At 35.0% G+C, this 18,271-nt stretch overlaps 3 protein-coding genes across 5 annotated transcripts; all 3 read right to left on the bottom strand.

The window, feature by feature from the left end:
• Positions 1–992: 992 nt before the first annotated feature.
• Positions 993–4,953, bottom strand: LOC103496050 (protein phosphatase 2C 57). Its single transcript, XM_008457764.3, has 11 exons — positions 4,481–4,953; positions 3,804–3,932; positions 3,598–3,700; positions 3,002–3,112; positions 2,473–2,552; positions 2,295–2,348; positions 1,979–2,095; positions 1,791–1,845; positions 1,630–1,662; positions 1,485–1,531; positions 993–1,272 (listed from the first exon to the last, which is right to left on the bottom strand). The coding sequence occupies exons 1-11, from the start codon at positions 4,786–4,788 to the stop codon at positions 1,146–1,148; spliced, it is 1,164 nt and encodes a 387-aa protein (XP_008455986.1). The 5' UTR covers positions 4,789–4,953; the 3' UTR covers positions 993–1,145.
• A 2,970-nt stretch (positions 4,954–7,923) lies between these two features.
• On the bottom strand, positions 7,924–10,206 carry LOC103496049 (protein PLASTID TRANSCRIPTIONALLY ACTIVE 7). 2 transcript variants are annotated; one of them, XM_008457762.3, is made up of 4 exons: positions 10,022–10,206; positions 9,812–9,880; positions 9,654–9,719; positions 7,924–8,336 (listed from the first exon to the last, which is right to left on the bottom strand). In XM_008457762.3, exons 1-4 carry the CDS (start codon positions 10,058–10,060, stop codon positions 8,001–8,003), a joined length of 510 nt encoding a protein of 169 aa, XP_008455984.1. In that variant the 5' UTR covers positions 10,061–10,206; the 3' UTR covers positions 7,924–8,000. The 2 variants fall into 2 exon arrangements, with proteins under 2 accessions (XP_008455984.1, XP_016901917.1); XM_017046428.2 differs by having other exon boundaries at positions 9,987–10,128.
• A 671-nt stretch (positions 10,207–10,877) lies between these two features.
• LOC103496048 (RNA-binding KH domain-containing protein RCF3) lies at positions 10,878–16,467 on the bottom strand. 2 transcript variants are annotated; one of them, XM_008457761.3, is made up of 8 exons: positions 15,366–16,467; positions 13,817–14,287; positions 13,320–13,568; positions 12,687–12,941; positions 12,021–12,100; positions 11,725–11,833; positions 11,515–11,641; positions 10,878–11,208 (listed from the first exon to the last, which is right to left on the bottom strand). In XM_008457761.3, exons 1-8 carry the CDS (start codon positions 16,053–16,055, stop codon positions 11,189–11,191), a joined length of 2,001 nt encoding a protein of 666 aa, XP_008455983.1. In that variant the 5' UTR covers positions 16,056–16,467; the 3' UTR covers positions 10,878–11,188. The 2 variants fall into 2 exon arrangements, 1 of the variants encoding a protein (XP_008455983.1); XR_007822036.1 differs by lacking the exons at positions 10,878–11,208; positions 11,515–11,641 and having other exon boundaries at positions 11,780–11,833; positions 12,565–12,941; positions 15,366–16,464.
• Positions 16,468–18,271: the final 1,804 nt, after the last annotated feature.

Here is an 18,271-nt window from a genome sequence, read left to right as displayed (position 1 = left end):
AAAGTGGATATTTGGATTTTTCATGTTCCGAAGCTATTTACTTCTCTTTACACTAACTGCCCTACCATGAAAAAACAAGGGAGAGATCCAAAGATAATAATATATAAACAAACATTAGACGTGAATATATTCCTCACCCATTAAGAATAGTTCTGACCTGACCCTTGATTTATCCACTCATCGGTATTGTAATGATTACCTAGCAGTAATATTTCCTTTCATGAAGGATGGATTCCAAATGGAAATAAGGAAGCTTCTGACAATTGACAGATCTAATTATGATGATCTTGTGGCAAACCGAAAGCACAAGCCTTTGAAACCTGCACCTTGAAAGCCATAGGACTCAAACTAATGAGAAAGAAATGGCCAAATGGGTATGTTTGTTGTAAGGCCATAGTAATCCAAGTGAGTTTTGTGGGATGAAACTCACAAGTTTGTGGTAGAAATATTTATATTAGAGGAATAAATGCAATCATATGAGAAAGGAATCAAATGTCTGTCTTCTGCACTAGATTTTCTAGACCTAAAAGGGACTTCATGGCCCTCATTTCAAACAACATATGATAATCCACGTGAAGAAACTAGAAAGAAAAGAGCTTCTGAACTTCCATTTATTTGAAAACGAACCTGGATAGCGAGTATATGAAGTTAAATAGCAACTAATGTCTAGGCAGTATACCAGCTGTGTTTAAGAGATTCAAACCAGATAATTGTGTGCTGCTTCATCTTCCTGTTACTATAGAATGCCTATTTCATCTTTCAATTGTTATATTGAAAATGAAAATAATCACTGATGATCCACATTTTGCCGTTACGACGGTGCTGGTCATAATCTAAGCCATTCCAAGCTAGCTTTCCCATCAAGACAAGACAAAGAAGTAAAACGTTCAAGCTTTAGATCTTGTATGGGAAGTGGTTAAATTGTCTGAAGACATTTTTACTTTCGATAGAAAATGAGAAATCAAAGATCCAACGATTTACGATTCAAACCGTAAGGGAAAGAAGACTTTTGCATTCTCATGAGGGTATGTAAAGTTTGACTAAACTAGCTAGGATGTGATACATTGTATGACTACTCAATTACACTTTACAGGTGAAAAGTATTGAAGAAGAACTTGATTTTACAATAGTGGGAGACATCAACTTTAAAGAGAGAAACTAGAGGATGCCCACCAAATACCTAACGAAACGAGTCCGATTGTAGCGAAAGCTTGAGCCAGTTCAAATATGACATTGTCTTGCTGAAGGGGCAAATTTTGCCAATCTGTCCGCCTGCATTGCCAGTTAGTTTAGATCATTTTTGTAGATTTAAGTAAATCTCACTCTTAATATCAGTTAGCTTCTCAGAAGAATGTTTATGTTTATTGATTACATGCATTTGGAAAGAAGCAAAGCCATTTTAACTTTGCTCTTTTAGTGCCTAACAATATGTCTCAACTCTCTTTGTCCCCTCATAAAATAAGCATACTTTAACAGAAACTCACCCTAAATCAGCCATGATAATGCTGATATTGTCTTGTGAACCTTTGTCCTGCATAATACAAAAACAATATGTTCTTTAATATAATTTCTAAGCAAATCCTTCTAATTGAAAGCTATAAAACAAATCAAATGGTATGAATTAAGTACCAAGGCTGCTTGGGCGAGGGCTTCACAAGCTAGCTGAAAATCAAAGTAATGAGAAGTTAGAAGTTGAACCACAAGCAAGGGATGAGGTAATTATAGAAGGTGAAATCAAAAAATAGTGAGTAAAAGAATACAGGTAATTAACAATTTAACATGATGTACACCTGAACGTCGCCATGCTGTCTAAGTTCATTTCGAACAAACCCAACCGCATCAGAGCTGAAATAATACCCAAAATGGCGGTTATTTTGTCTGCCTAGATCGAAGTTGATGACAATCTGATAAATTAACTTCTGAACATAATGGTTAGATCCTAGAAACAACTTAGGGACTAAAATGAGTCCCAACGGACCTATTCATGTAATCCCATAGGCCATCCGATGCCATCAGAACAAACTCAGCATTAGATCCGAGTGTAACTTGGAAAATTTCTGGTGATGCAGTAACCAAATCTCCATTGAACTGTACACTGATGAGTTAAAAGTATTAACGGTCAAATTGCCTTGTAAAGTCAATTAGTATTTGGAATAAACAAGCAATATAACTAAAAATATAGTAATCCAGTAATTAGCAATCCATGACAAATAAAAGAAGCCAAACACTATATGGTAGGCATCGAAAAATTAAATAAAGATGATAGAAGTGAGGAATTATAAAAGCATACCTACCGAGAAATAAATTTTTCTGACCATCTTCCTTCTTCAACTCCTTTCTGTAGCATCCTTTTACATAGAATGAGCCATCAGGAATGACATATGAGACTCAGTATAAGTATATCATTATAGGCTCAACAGAAAGAAATATTCTAGTGCTGGAGAATATTAGAAGGAGAGTAAAAGACTAAACTCGCTTTTCTTCGTCTTGAATCGTATGTCACCAAATGCACGTGATACAGAGATGTCACCACAGATTCTCCCATTGACAATCTAAAGACACCAGAAGCTGAATGAGCATCTAAATTGTAAGGCTTCAAAGAATAAGTGGGGATTGTGAAAAATAAAATTGACAATCATCATTTCAACATGACATAATGACCGAGTCCTATGTTACATTTCCTATTTCAAACAGGACAGTGAGCAACAATGAGCTTCATCAAATACATGAAAAATCAGATAAAACCTTTATTTTTTTGACAAACATGTGTGATGGGGGAATTGAACTTTTCCCTCCAAAGTCAATAGTACAAAGCACTATGTCAATTGAGCAATCTTATTTAATCAGATAAAACTAAAATTACAACAAAGAAAGCATAAACAGAATTAAACTTGTCTAATAATATTAATTACTTTCTTTCTCTAACTCTTTTTCTCTTAAATGTTATTCGGGCAAAGTTACTCTCATAAGACATGCGGCCAATTTCAAGAGAAACACACACCCATCCACCTGCTTCTCTAATTCTTCTAATCTCTTGTAGTGATGTGCTGTTATTTCCATAAGGCCGATGAGAACTAGTCAACACCTGTGCTCCGCCAGAACGAGATAACACCTGCCATCAACAAACCAATTATGAACTAAGAAGATCTTTGATGTCCCAGGGTGTGTTTCTTGTTCTATTTTCTAGGCACTTTTCTTCAAAAACATATTTACATCTCTTTAAAATGAAAATCGGGACTTTCAAGAGAAAAGGTGAAAATTTTTCACGGACATAGAAATACTAGAAGCGCAAAAAGGGAGCCAACCACAAGAATGGGCTCTAGTCAAGTAAAATGAGACCTATAGAATAATTGCACAAAAACCGTAGGAAGACAAAGAGAAATAGAGAATTTAACTAAGGACCAAATACCGTAGGAAGAACTCCCTCTCCCTTCGAAGAATCTATGGTTCAAAAACATAAGAAATTTTAGTGAATGCCTTAGGCAAGTTGCTATCCTTCAAGCTTTCATTTTGTTTCTTCATGCTCTCAGAACGAGAAGATTTGAATTTGCACAGACAAATAATAAATGACAATGCTTAAAACGGGTTGACGCTTACAACACAAGAGTCACCGAGATGTGAAATGAACAGCACATCATTTCGAATGAATGCAACGGTTGCTGTGGCACCAGATTCATCTTCCTCCCCAGCTGCCTCAAGCCTTTGAAAAGTCGAGTAAATTTGTGTCAAATAAAAGAACTAGAATTGCACTGAGAGCATATAACCAAACCTATCCTAAAACTAAAACTGCACTTTCCACTTACAATAGGAGTAGTCTCTTATCAGTATCATCAAAAGCCTTCTCCAAAGCCGCTTTTATCACTTCAAAATCCCCTCCATTCAATAGCAGACCGCCCTGCAGGGCTGCCACGCAGTCTTTGTACAGCTCCTCCCTGTTAGCGTATTATTTACACCAATACAATTGTCAAAGCCATTATTTCTATTAAAACCCCAAAATGAGAATACGGAAAACATCCATATTTTTGGAATGCCATGAATTAGTTATCGGGTGTTTCAATTGACTAAGCATGTAATTTTAAAAAGTGGGCTGTATATAAACTCTCCAAATCCTGAGGTGCCTTCACCTAATATTCTTTTTCTAATAATAAAATTGTTCTCTCTCTGCCTATGAACATAGCTGACCTATTATCGGTAAACTACGTAAATCAATGTGTTGATTTATCTTCTTTTAACGTTTTGCTTATTGTAGATTTCATAACGTATAATATAAAATAAACCCACCTTAACACATTCTTTCAGTAATCTACTTTTTTTGTCATGATGATTAATGATTATGCTTTACTATTGCTAAATATCAAAATTAATGGTAAATCAAGGATATTGTTAGACCCTCAATTCTACTGTTGATACATTCACAAGTCAAATTGAACTAAAAAATCCCTTAAAGATTTCACCAGAAGTTTCCTGTTATTATCCCCACCTGAGGAACTTGACAGAGGAATAGCCACCATGGCCATCGAACACTGCAGCAAACAAGAAATCATTGAAACCATCAGACCACACAACAGCATCGTCTTCCATTTCTTCCCGCAAGCCTTGCAAAGTAGTGGAACCCCATCTGATTCCCGCAGCACCTGTTAAAGAAGATGGAGCATCAATAGCTATGGCAGAGCAGCATCTGGCTTTTTTTCTGAGAGTGAGCTTAGTTGTTTTGGTGGGTTTGGAGGCGGAGACATGGTGGAGCTTAGTTAGCCGGAATCTATGCAATCGAGGACTCAGCAAAGCCATTTTGCTGAATAGGGAAATCAAACACTTTTGGAGAAACTCAGAGATTGAGATATAGTAAAAGAAATTGTGTTAAAGAAGGGAAAGATAAGAGAAGGAAGGAAGGCCTCTAATTGGGTTAAGGGATCAGATTAAGACACCATATTTTAAGGTAGTTTTGAATCTTCCAAGTGTCCACAGCAGAGACTAGAGGATTCACGTCCACCATAGGCATATGCCATACCATCACCAAGTGGGGTCCGACACCAAAACCTCTGCCTCATCTCCAAAGTTTTCAATTTTTTTCTCTTCCCTCCTTTTTCTACTTTTGCTTCATTCATTGCAAGAGTTAGGTAAGGCCTAAATCTCGTACGCTGGACCAAGTCCAAGGAAAATTGGGAGGTTGCATGGGAAAATATACTGTATCAAAAGGAGAAAGTCTGAGTTTTAAACTGACCAAATGAGTTGATGAGAAGAAATAACCAAGTTATGATTGGTCTGATTCTTTGCATCCTCAAGCTTCAAAAGCTATCATGACATTATTAGGATTACACGTAATCATGCACACGACTCTTGAAGAAAAGACATTATAAACCATATATAAATGGAAAGGTTCGGCAACCTCAAAGAGTAAGTGATCTAGCCTCAAAACAAAGAGTACATGATCTCTACAAAGACTCATGACCTTACGTTTGTGTGCTTAGTTTAATTATATATTTCATGTACTCACTTAGGTATCAATGTGGTAGGCTCGACACTACTCTACCACATTGGTGTGAGATATGTTTGATAGAAAATAGACATGCATAGCGAAAAACGGATCATAAAATTACCTTAATTTCTAAGGTAAACATGTATAAAAAAAAACATGAATTAGGATTCTCATGAAAAAAAACTTTTGTAGTTTTCAAATCGGACCACCACTAAAGCTGACCCACTATACTCCGGATGAAGAACCAGGTTGTGAGACAGGAAGGAAGAAGGAAATGAGAAAGAGTATAAAGGAAATTTAGGAAATTGGTGAAGATTAAAACAAATAAAAGGACTTGGTGTTTTTTTTAAGTAAATTAAAAAAAGGCCAAAAGTTTTTTTAAAAAATTCAAAAAATCTACCCTTTTATAAACAAAAGTTTGCATGTAATTGAACCACCAAAGTCCAATATTTCACAATCCACTAACCTTTTTAGTCAAAGTCAAACTTTGACTTTTCAAGTCAAAAGTCAATATTTTGACTTTTACCATTTTGACCTCCTTAACTAATTTCGATCTCCCGAGCATGAATCCGCATTCATTTTCTCAAAAATTCAAATTATATTTGAATATATTAATGGTCAAAGTTTGACTTTTCAAAGTCAAAAGTCAACGTTTTGACTTTTTACAACTTTGACTATTTCCTTCTTTTTCGAGTATGAATCTGCATTCATATCTTTAATATTTAAATCCCATTTAAACATAAAGCTCTATTTGTAATAAAAAAAATTCCAACAGCTATATCACATATACTTATCAGTTTCTTTCTCCTCTTCTGATTCGAACAACTCATTCCATCATATTGCTCTAAGTTTATTCTATATGAGCTAGCAGGGAACCTAATGGACCTATAGATCAAGGGCTCCGACAATCCAAAATTAACTGGCTAAATTTTTTTATACCTAGCTAATCAACATTCGTTAACAGGTCATTCCACTGAAGTTCCGTAGTTGTACTCCCCTCACTATAGATATATTTGTGTCCATTTGATATAACTATGATCTGTAAGTTAATTCTTTACGGGTTGTTTATACGCTCGGTTGGGTCAAAATATCATTTTACCCCGAGACTACATCTTACTCCTTAAGTCCCACTGATCCACTATTAAACAATTGGTTTTATAAACCAAATCCTTCTCGGGCCAATGAGAGGGTGGGCCCTTGTTCAAGATTTGGATTCAGTTTTTAAGAGAACAACCTATCTACTAACCCTAAAGCGTGTATGAATGAATTCCGTCTTGCACCTATGTTCCCAACTATTCGCCCAATCTTACTTGAAATGAGAGGCTTATTAGGTCAACGCTAATGAGTTGCCCTCACCTATGTAGATTTAAGGATGATCTCGTGTTAAAATTAAGTTACCTAAGTCATCAATGATCGAGATAGTCAGTTTTAAACAATAACGTTATAACGTAAAAGTGAGTATTTCATGATTCAGTCTTATGTAAACACTTTACACATGATACCCCACTTTCATATCTCTACATGAATGATTGAGGATCATCTTGTTTGTACTAACTACAAAGTAGACCGCATCCATAGTTTCGCTGAATAAGGCACCCAACCTTTATTCATATATTATAGACTATTTAGGTTATATACTCGAACTTGATCTACATTTATGTCTCTACATAAAATTCTCAAAATAACCTCGAGACTTTAGTTTATTGAATTTAAGATTATTGTATTCAATTTCTAAATAAAGATTTTATCAAATAGAATATAATTACAACCTACGAGTTATTGTATTCAATTTTTAAATAAAGATTTTATCAAATAGAATATAATTACAACCTACGATTTTAAGACATAAATTCCAACAATGTTTATACACATCAGTAGTCATATTTTGAAAATAACTTCATTCGCACTGCTTTGAGTACCACCAATTTTCTAAGAGTTATAAAAAGAACATGATACAAATAAAAAGTACCAAAGAAAATGGTGATTTGTGATTCTCTCACTCACTAATTTTCCTTAGATACATCTTCTGTGCACTTCAATTTCCTTTTAAACAACGTACAAATATTTGAGACATCATATTCTCTCATTATTTATGTGGTGACGTACCTAAAACTTTGACTAAATGAATAGTTGATTCTCAATCAGTCAACTGGGTAGACTTTAGTATGGTATAGTAAGAAAGACCATCATTTAAAATATCATTATATGATATATCATTTATCTTCATAGGCCCTTTTAAATGCTTTATATCATGGAAAACAACAAATGGAGTTCATAAAAGCAACTTTCTAATGGTTTCAGAAGTTTGTCGATAATAATCTTCCCTCCTTTTGGGAATGTTGGATGGAAACATAACGAATAGAAAAGTAGCAGTTTAAAGAGCTATATTTGGTTAGAAAAAAACTCATGAGGCAAGCGCAATTCTTAATCAGAAGAGACAAAGGCACTAACATTTAAAGACTGGAAAAATCAGATTAATGCATTGACAGTCTGTATAAGAAAATGGATTTTGTAATCAAATTGTTCAAGTAAATTCTTGTTTCAGATAATGAGGTCCCGGTTTAAATGGGTCATCTTCAGCATAAGCATCTGGCCTATAAAACCCTGCATCGTTCACACGGTTGCTGAGAACATGAAGAATGGCTTTCTTGGAACCCCCATATTCATCGCGGTTGCTCTCGACATATTCCTTAGCCTCAGCTGCAACCTCATTCACAAAATCAAAGCGGTTGTCCTCTGATAATAATAGTCTTTCAATGTCCATTGTGATGAGCTTTCCCTGTTCCTTTACCCTCCTTACCTGTTCTTCAAGGAATGGGATTCGATCCATTTTGTAGATCGACATGTCATCCTTCTTTGTCTGAATAAGGAATGAAATTAGAAGTTTCAATGTCAACAACAACAACATAGCAAACTCACAAAATAACCATACATGATCTTAAGTAATTCTCCCCAAAGTCATTCTATATCAAAAAAGATTTCATTCTTCAATTTTGGAAGAAAAAATTTTGATCTGCCAGAAAGTGGCCTATAATCCCGAACGATCTCAGAATTCTATTTGTTTCGAGAAACTCCCAATATTTAAACCTTTCCATCTAAATTATATTGCATAATTCGCATCCCAATAATAGCAAATAGTGAGATCCGCAAAAGTCTGGTTGAAGGTGATCGATCATCTTAATGTTTCCTTTATTCCACCTAATCCTACACTAAGTGCGCATTCCATATAATTATTTTTCTAAGAAGTATCAGAGCCGTTTTACACATCTTGCCTAATTTCATCTAGACAACTGCCTGATCTAACATGTTACTAAGAAACTTGTAGGATTTGAATACTACAATGAACCCAGAACCCCACATACTCTAATGTTTTTGACTATCTATAGTGCTTGCATCCTAATGTCAGGACCAAAGAGGCAAGAATGTCCTACTCGGGAATCACACCGTGACACCTAATTATCAGCAATCACCAAAGTTTGATCGATTGGAAAGAAGAATCATAAATGACACACCCCCATTTAGATAGTTATCAATGAAAAACCATGGGGTTGCATTAATAAAAAAAAAAAAAAAAAAAAAAAAAAAAAAAAAAAAGATGCTATAACAAGCCATAACATCTCCAATATTCGTCACAAAAGGACCAAATAACCTTTTTCCAAAGTTTACACATCTCTGTTGTAAACTGTAGTTTACATACAATACAAACACTAACCACGAGGAGGCATGAACAAAATCTCTCTCTCTCTTAATAGAAGCAACCATATATTAAGGAAAAATAAATATAGAAAGAGAACCAAGAGGCCATGATAGAGGAAAGTTACCAAATGAAATGCAACCAATATAGGTTAATCAAAGAAATGGTATGTTATGATAAAAAGATTATGTAATGCACTCCAACAAGAAGCAGGAGCATGCTTGTACTCACAAGAGCCGCTGAAAGAAAGAGAGAAATTCCTACTCCCCATGCTTCAGGCAGTTGTAATACAAGAACTATCCCTAAAAAAACCAAGTTCCTTTCACAGCTTCACTCTTTGCATCATGTAATGGAATCTAGGTCGAATTAGCCCAACATTGCAAGACTATAGTTTCAGAAAGACGTGAAATGGGAGACAAAAGAAACAAACAATAAAAGGGTAGGGGAGAAATTAAGAGAAAGAATAGAACACATTCATCATACCAATTTTCTTCGTCGCCACACTCGCCGACCACTAACTTCACCATTTCTCTGTTTTCTAGCGACCACCTGAAAACGTAAACAAGAAAAACACGAAGAGTGAGAGGCAAAAGAGAAGAATAGTAAGTTAGTGTTGTTGAGAAATCCAATGAAATGTTAACCTGAAACGGGGGACGGAAGTTCAAGGCAGGAGAAATTCTGGGATTCGCCTCAATCCTGAGCGGCAAAAACTGAAAAAAAAAACCCAAACATGAGCACGACTGACGAATTTTGAAAGAGAAAGTAAAGATCAAAAGAAGGGATAAAACAGAATATCCATATGAAAGTTTCAGACACCATTGGACGAAGAATCAAACAGGGAGAGTGATTACAGGGGAAGCAAAGGAGAGTGTTGAGATTGGAGTGGCCATGGCTGTCCTATCTTCATTTTCGAATGATATTATTACTTTCGAGTAGATACACGCGAGCTCTCCCAAAACTCTCGTTTTGAAAACTGTCCTCTAAGTTAGGAGATAAACTCCCTTTTTATTTTTAATAAACATAATCCAAAAAAAAAGTGAAAATTGGGTGTTTAGAGGAGGTTGGAAAACCAATTTTTTACTTTAATAACAACCAATAGCGATACAAATTAGTTTATTTTTTATATATATTCTACAACGAACACAAAGTTGAAGGAAGACTTGGACCTTCAAACCTAGACTAAATCCATTGTTTAAACGAGTTCAATTCAAATGATAATTAGCATAACCTTCTGTTCATAAATCATGTTTCAACTTTAGCAAGTACCAAAAAGTTGGATAAAGACACAATATTTTTTCTTTTTGGTATATTTTTTAAAATAAAGCCAATAACATTTTGCAAAAATGCAGAAAATAAAGAGATGCAGATTCAGTTCTATGCTATATTTAGTCTTTTATTTTTGTAATCCCTCGGGGAAGAAACAATCATTTTGTTCATCAATTTACTTATCAAAGCACCATATATTTTACTAATTACAAACTCCAGTATGTTCTATAGACCAAGCTCAGTATCATTTCTTCAGAGTGAGGACATAACCATTTATCAAGTTGTCATTTAAAAACAAGGGAACTCATATATTTCTGTTAGAAATTATATAAAATCCCAATTCAAAATTTGAAATTGAAACTACACACAACCATGAAATGGAATAAATTTTCACTTTATCTATGATGATTGACATAATTAAACTTAACAAGAACTAACAGCTGACAAAAATCAGATTTCAATAACTATTTGGATAAATGATACTGATATTGATTCCTACAGACATGAATATTTGTGAAACTGCGAAGGAAGAAGAATGAAAACTCTTATACATTTAAAATTTACATGGCAATGGTTAATCTTGCTCCGTCTTCTTGTATGGCTCTTCCAGAAAAAAAAAAATCAAACAGCTGAAAAGAGAGCAAGAGAGCGAGAGCCCCCCCCGGATACTACAACAGTTGATCTGCATGGGGGCAATAACCAACCTTTTACGGCCAAATAAAGTTTAGTGGGTAGAACCAAATGGCGACAACTTATGGCCCATCTTCTTGCACTGAAAAATTTTAAAAGAATAGATGAGTACAGAGGAAAAAGTCGGAGAATTGTAAGAAATAACCTCCAAAAGTTTCCATCTTTCACGAATAGCACCTATTTTTTTTTGCTAATACATTGTTAGTTTGGATGTAAGATAAAAATAAGTCAAATGTTTATCTGAATAGAGAAAAACTGTTTCAATAAGTTTTTCAAAAAGGGCTAGTTTGGAAAGATGAAAATATTTTGGGGATGTTTACGAAAATTTCTCAGAGATTAAGATACGATTAAAAACTCGTAACACAAAGTGACTTAGTGAGAGACTTACAGCTCAAAATAAAGCCTTGCAACAAGCTCTGGGCTCTCTCAGCTTGCTCCGGTGTGCCTGATATTTGAATTATTTTCTGGGTTACATCTGGTCTATCTTCTACCAACATAACATTGGCTCCGGATAACTGTTAAACCCATAATCATCACCCAATAAGGCAGTTTTCTAATATATTGCATGAAGAGTTTGACAAATTTTCACCAATACTACCTCGCTGATCTGAGCAAGCTTGTTTTTTGATTTTGTTATAAGCTTGGGGACTGCAGGCTCTGGTATCACAACTTCGAGCGTACTCCGGGTGACAAGTGGCACAGGTATCCTAAGAGGTGAATGAACAGTTATTGATCTAACTTATAAAAGAAGCAGAACACACTAAGGACAAGAGAAGCACGTAAAAGAGAGGAATAATTAGACTATGGAATGATTTGTAGCTAACAAACCGTACCATTGATAAAAAAGAAATGGGGGAGGGGAGGAATCGGCACAACAGAAAAATGAAGTTCTACCTATTTAACCCACTAGGCAAATCTTCACGTCGATCATTTTCATTCTGCGTACCAGTTTCATTGCTCGATCCTCCAGTTTCCTGCAAATGATAATTTAAATCATTTTGGTCCATAACCAAAGTCTCAGGAGAGCTGTGCACTAAAATGCTAGATAATTTACGGAGTGCTCAGGAATGCTATAATGCAAAAGGAACATATAAGATCCATAGTAGAAACCATGTTCACCTAGTTTGACCAGAACTTCTTTTTTCGGTAGACATGAGCAAAGAAAATAACTCGACTCTTTCATTCTCAACAGACTAGAACTTGAACACGATATGACTACTTAGAACTCAAGGACACATAGAACAAATCCTGTTCAAGTAAGATCGTTCTACCATATGACTACTAAAAACAACAATTGGCAGATTGTATTTTATAAAATTGCTAGTGACCTATGCCTTGAGGGGCTTAACATGATCGCTTCGGATCTCCGTTAAGTTTTTTTACTACTCGACTGTAAAAGAGCAATTTTATGCGGAAGCATTTTCCAGAAGAACCTTACTCTGAAATAGTTTTGTATCCAAAGAAAGAAAGTGCCTCCACTCACAAAGGCTGAGAAGAGACTGTTTTGAAAAGAAAGAATCGCCTTGTCAAGAGAGAAGAAAAAATAAGAAAACAAATGACCTTTAAAAGCTGTGCTGTTCCAAAAGGTTGCACATTTTGAAAAGCTGTGCTTGCAGAATCATTTCCACTATGAACTTCACGAGCTGCAGCGTTATTATTTGAAGATGATTCCTCAAGTCCTAAACTGACCATGGTGCTTTGTACTGATACTTGAGGGCTTGCATCTTTTTGGAACGGCTCCTTATAAAGGCAATTCCGTAATCTTGATGTTAACTCGACAAGTGCATCTCGAGCTGCTTTTATGTCCCCTATGATCTACAAAAATTGCAGTTAGGGAAAATTAGGAAATCAGAACGCAAAGGCCTCCCTTCTAACCAGCCAGATATAAAATAGTTCAAAGACAGCTAAATTTTACCATTCTCCGTAACTGATATAAGAAGAATACAAAATAAGCGACATTAAGCATCTTTTTTTTCTCTTCTTTTTTGTGAAGGAAACAATTTATAGATATGGAAAGGGGGGAAACCCCAAACAAAAGAAATTGCTATAGAGATTGCCAATCACTAAATAAAAAGGATAAATTGTAATGAGTAAATGGGTGCTTAGTTTTACTTTTACACCAAGAAAACGCATAGATGAAGCACCCTTAATAAACTCTAAGAACTCCTATCGATTTAAAGTTCAACGACAAACCTGTACAAGCTCATCCGCCCCTGATACAAACATGGGAAGATCTTCTCTTGGCACAATATGTACATTCGCACCGGTTAATCTCTTCATCTCTAACAATGATCCATCTCTTCCCTCCAAACATCCAATATCACTTGATGGTACAAGTAACCTAGTAGTTACAATGTTCTCCTTATCAGGAACAAGATCAACAATGCGAGTTTGGATGTGTAACAAAGCTTCCTGTGCTGGAAAAAGCTCATCATCTGGACCCTAAGAACTCAAATTTTGCAAACAGAAAGTTAAAAAAGGAAAAGGTGAATAGTATAGTAACAAGGAAATGACTATACTAACAAGGAAAAACATAACTTTTAAAGTCAGTTAAATGGTTGTTTATATAACACCAAATATATATATCTTCTGCTAGGGGAGCCACACTCAAGTGATTCTATGATTCCATTTGACCCTTGGGAACAGTAAATCATGAACTATACTAACAAGGAAAAAGAAAGTTGAAGTACCTCATCCGAGGAAATGATAAGAATCTGTTCATTCGAACCAGTCACAGGATCAGAAACCTTGATATCCACACCAACATCGTTACGAAGTAATTCAATGATTCCATTAGACTCTCCAATAACACTATCTATCTTCTCAATTGGGCATAATATTCTAAATACAAGGTCCTCGCCATAAAAGGGCATCATATTGTCGTTTACAGGAGCAGCCCCAGGCTCCACCATAAAATTAGACTGACGGTTGGAATAGTCATTGCCTCTTGAATTAGAAGCAGACATGCGTGGTCTAAATGGCCGTCCATCCATTGGTAATCGCCGTGCGTTATGTGGAACATAATCATCATCGGGAGGGAAAATGCGCTCTGGTGAATGTAGACGCCCATGGAAATGACTACGATCACGATGCTGACTCTCTCTCAAGCGTGATGAAACAATAGCTATAGCTTTTTTAACAGCATTTGTATCTCCAACAATCTACAGAGGGTTATAAACCCAATAGGGAAAGTAATTAATACATGTATGTTATTCGTAATTCAACAAATGGAACAATGAAGTCATAAAACTTAGACAAAAAGAAACTTAAAATTTCATGTCACCATATCTTTTTCCCTAATTCATTCTGCATCAAGACAGTGGTCGTGTTTAAGTTATGGTTAGTTGGCTTATCATAGATGGAAGTGGGGTCAAACTTGGTACCAAAAATTGGAATTCCGATGCACATCTAATAGATCATAACACAAGCCTTATATAAGTTATTTCAATACAGCTTTTAAACCTTCAATCTGTGAAATACTAGAACTTAAGCAATCAGCTAAAAAGACCGCATGCTCATATAAGCAAAGATACAACAAAATGAAAGACTACAATCTCTTATATCTTTTCTGAATATTTAACAAATCCAAATGATATTAAAGGCAAGTTAAAACTGTAGACCGCCGTCCTGACAAATAAACAGAAACTAGAAATGAAAGGAACAGACTTCCTGCACATTGTATATAGCATAGCATTACCAATGCGCATTCAACAATAGGAATCAGCAGATGTAAAGACCAAACAAATTAAATATGCAAGATAGATGAGACGTCCGGAAAGAAAAAGTTGCTGGAAATTTGAATAGCTTTTTTAAACACACCCATCAAGTAAGATGTGCAGTACGAAACAAATTTGATGAGTTCTGAACACATGATTTCAGCTCGAACTCTATTAGAGTTTCTCAAATAGCTAGTGAAGCGATTACAGGACAGTAGCAAAAATAAAGAACCCGTCATTTCATCATTAAACTGCCGATAGTACCATTTTGAGTATTGTCATATTAAACGGTCCAACATGTTTTAACTTCTAAGCAATCAATTTGCAACTTCGGTTAAGCATCCAAAAAGTAAATTAGCGTCCTTTGAACCTGACCCGGAATGAGTAGAATCACCCGGACTGAGGAAGAGGTAGAGGAGTCAGCTTGAATCAAAAGGAATTCCAAGCTCAATAAGTTTTAAATCATCTTAGCAACAAGAAATCAGGTACTTTTTCAAGATACTGAAGTGTTCAGAAACTAAACCTGAACAATCTCCTCCGACATTGAAATGCAACGAGGCAAATTGTGATCTCTAGGTAGAATCCTTATCTGGGTCTTGGTTTCCATCCTCATTTGCTCGATTATCTTCCCTCCCTTCCCAAGCAAACAACCAACGTGCATTCTAGATACAACAAGCCTCGTCGCCACACGACCACCGCAACCGCTCCCACCTCCTCCTCTAACACCACCATAATCATCCTCCTCATCCTCAGGACCATACCCCATTCCATTAAACCCAGGACTCATTTCACTCTCAAGAATCCTTTCATGAATCAGGAAAAGCGCTTCTTGAGCCGGAGAGAACGACGGCATCCGACCTTCTGGGTCCCGCCGCCGTGTGTCCGAAATCTCAATTATCCTCTCCTCATCACCAGGAACAAGCTCATGCACGTTGATCCACGCGCCGGTATGCTGCCTTATAGACTTAATAATACTACCAGATTTGCCAATAACTCCCCCAGCTTTAGCATCATGACAAAGTATCCTGTAAGTAGTGGTGACCATAAGAGATTGGTCTTGAGGTTTAGAGGGTCGAACAGCATTTCCACGATGACGATAATTATTATTGGGGTAGTGATTGTTGTTGTAACGAGGTCTGGTTCTACCCATCGACTCGGAATCAAAGTCTTGGTGGTCATAGTAGTAATTCCTCTTAGATCTAGACTTCTCCATATCTCAAAAAATGTTAGGGTTTTGGTCTTGGACCCAGTTCAGTTCTTTCCAATTACAGTCATAGAAGAACAAATTCGATGTCAATGGGTTTGATTTTCTATTAATGTTCTCAATCTGGTGGAGTAAAAGGTGTTGGTAGGTTCAATATCTGTAAGTAGGTCAGATTCCTGTGTTGTAACCCAAAAGAAATTGAAACATAATATAACCTCAGAACTCACTCCGTTCCTTCAAATCCGTGTTTCTGCTTGTGGAGGTCTGTATGAATGTTGAAATTACAAACCCTAGAAGAAGAAGAAGATGAAGAAGATGAAGACAAGAAAGAAGAAGAAGATGTTGACGATGATGAGAAGTTATGATTATGATAGAAATGAGAATCCATTAGATCAGCTTCACCAGTTCCCATGGTTTTTACTTACTTAACTTTACTTCTCTTTTTGCAATGTGATGTAATACTCCAGCTCTCCTAAACGCCGCCGTTTTCCTTTGCTTTTTTTCTTTTAACCTTACTTACTACACTAAGTAAATACTGTTTTACTAAATCTAACTACTTTTTTTAGTTTGTAATCTATGCTTTTAAATTCCTATTTATTACATCCTAAAATTATAAATTTTTTTAATTTTGAATTTAGATTATTAATTTTGTTTTTTTAATTTTCAATTTATCATCCCTTCTGTTACTTGGTTTCTTTGTATTGTTGATATCTATTAATTTGCACCCAATAAAGAATTTAACTTATTTTAATTATTTTAAATTTTAAATTTAAATTTACTAGCATACATCAATGCTAACGTAGTGAAGAATATTGACTTTTCAAAATGGTGAATTGGACCAAGGCAAGAAGATTGTAAATCTACACGAGAATGGAAGATGCATCCTTAACCTCCCTCGTTATGTTCTATTGCAGTTATAGTTTTTTTTTTTATTTTTATTTTATTATTTTTTCGACAAATAACCATCACTATTTCCAATTAGACTAAATATTTTGGGATTACTAAAGCATAATATGCTTTTAATCATTTAACACGAATTAATTATAATATATGGAATAAGGAATAACTTTGGATTTTCATCCCAAAAGACAATCATTCCTACGCTGTATTTCTAAGAATATTGTTCTCTTAGGAAAAAAAAGAAAAAAGTTACATCATATGGTGTATTTTGTTTCCTTCCCTTACTCACTTTAACCCTTTTCAAATGTGTCATCAATTTATATGCTTCTCATTTATACATTTTGTTATTGAGAAAACAAATCTAAGAAAAGAATAATTCATCCAAGGTTTCTTCTATATATATTCTTCTTATTTTCCATGTATTGACTAAGTTTATAATAATTTTGACGCATATATGCATGACAATCTAAGTACCATTCAAAAAGTATTGGTAGATATAGTTAAACCTTAACTTTTATTGTTGTTATTACTATTATTATCTTTGTATCTATTACCAACAATTACCTATCGTTGATAGATTTATTAAAGTATATCGATGATAAATATAAAAGTATTATATTATTAATAGACATAAGAATAGTCTACCGTACATGTAAAACATGTTCTTAATAGATATAAAAATAGTTCATTAATAACAAAAATATTTTGTTGATAGACATATTGATGGTTTATCTTAAGAAAACTAACCTACAATAGACGACTATTGATGATAGATGGTAAATGACTTTATTAGTAATAGACATAAAAATAGTTTGTTGATAATAGACTTTTAAAATGGTTTGCTAGTGACAATTATTATTTAACGAAATTTCGTCGATAAACTTAAAAATTTTAAAAAACAAGTAATTCTCAAAAGAAAAAAAAATCTAGTAATATTTAGTAATAACTCAAAATAGATTTTAAATAACTTTCAAAATTTAAATAGGAAAAAGAAATTAAGGAAAACAACTTCCAATTTCGAACATGCTCTAAGTTTAAGCAATGGGTTGGAATTGTAATTGTGGAGGTAACACCCATGGGTTGGAATTGTAATTGTGGAGGTAACAAAGGGTGTTAGAGCTACCCAATGATGTTCTGGATTCTTGGAAAACACCGTGGAACCTAACTCTACTCCTTCACATCCATCCAATGATGTTTTGGCTTCTGTATTATCTAAAAGAACCTTGTCTATATGACCTGTGAATAGGATACCAACTGTCTCACTTAGTATCAAATATTCTTCACAAAATTAGCATTGCCAATTGGTTCACCTCTTCACATGCTTT

The sequence above is a fragment of the Cucumis melo genome, chromosome 6 (assembly GCF_025177605.1).
Source record: "Cucumis melo cultivar AY chromosome 6, USDA_Cmelo_AY_1.0, whole genome shotgun sequence".
NCBI classification, from domain to species: domain Eukaryota; kingdom Viridiplantae; phylum Streptophyta; class Magnoliopsida; order Cucurbitales; family Cucurbitaceae; genus Cucumis; species Cucumis melo.
The sequence above is the reverse complement of the archived record's forward strand: the minus strand, read 5'-3'. Positions and strand labels throughout refer to the sequence as shown.

Coding starts and splice junctions, on each gene's coding strand:
- LOC103496050 (XM_008457764.3), bottom strand. CDS start 4,788: ATGGCTTTGCTGAGTCCTCGATTGCATAGATTCCGGCTAACTAAGCTC. Junction 3,113..3,597: donor ATCTCGGTGACTCTTGTGTT/GTAAGCGTCAAC, acceptor TGTTGATGGCAG/GTGTTATCTCGTTCTGGCGG. Junction 2,096..2,294: donor TCAGAAAAATTTATTTCTCG/GTAGGTATGCTT, acceptor TTAACTCATCAG/TGTACAGTTCAATGGAGATT.
- LOC103496048 (XM_008457761.3), bottom strand. CDS start 16,055: ATGGAGAAGTCTAGATCTAAGAGGAATTACTACTATGACCACCAAGAC. Junction 14,288..15,365: donor TGTCGGAGGAGATTGTTCAG/GTTTAGTTTCTG, acceptor AACCCTCTGTAG/ATTGTTGGAGATACAAATGC. Junction 12,942..13,319: donor GGGCGGATGAGCTTGTACAG/GTTTGTCGTTGA, acceptor CAATTTTTGTAG/ATCATAGGGGACATAAAAGC.
- LOC103496049 (XM_008457762.3), bottom strand. CDS start 10,060: ATGGCCACTCCAATCTCAACACTCTCCTTTGCTTCCCCT. Junction 9,881..10,021: donor CACTCTCCTTTGCTTCCCCT/GTAATCACTCTC, acceptor TTTTTTTTTCAG/TTTTTGCCGCTCAGGATTGA. Junction 8,337..9,653: donor TGTGGCGACGAAGAAAATTG/GTATGATGAATG, acceptor TTCCTTATTCAG/ACAAAGAAGGATGACATGTC.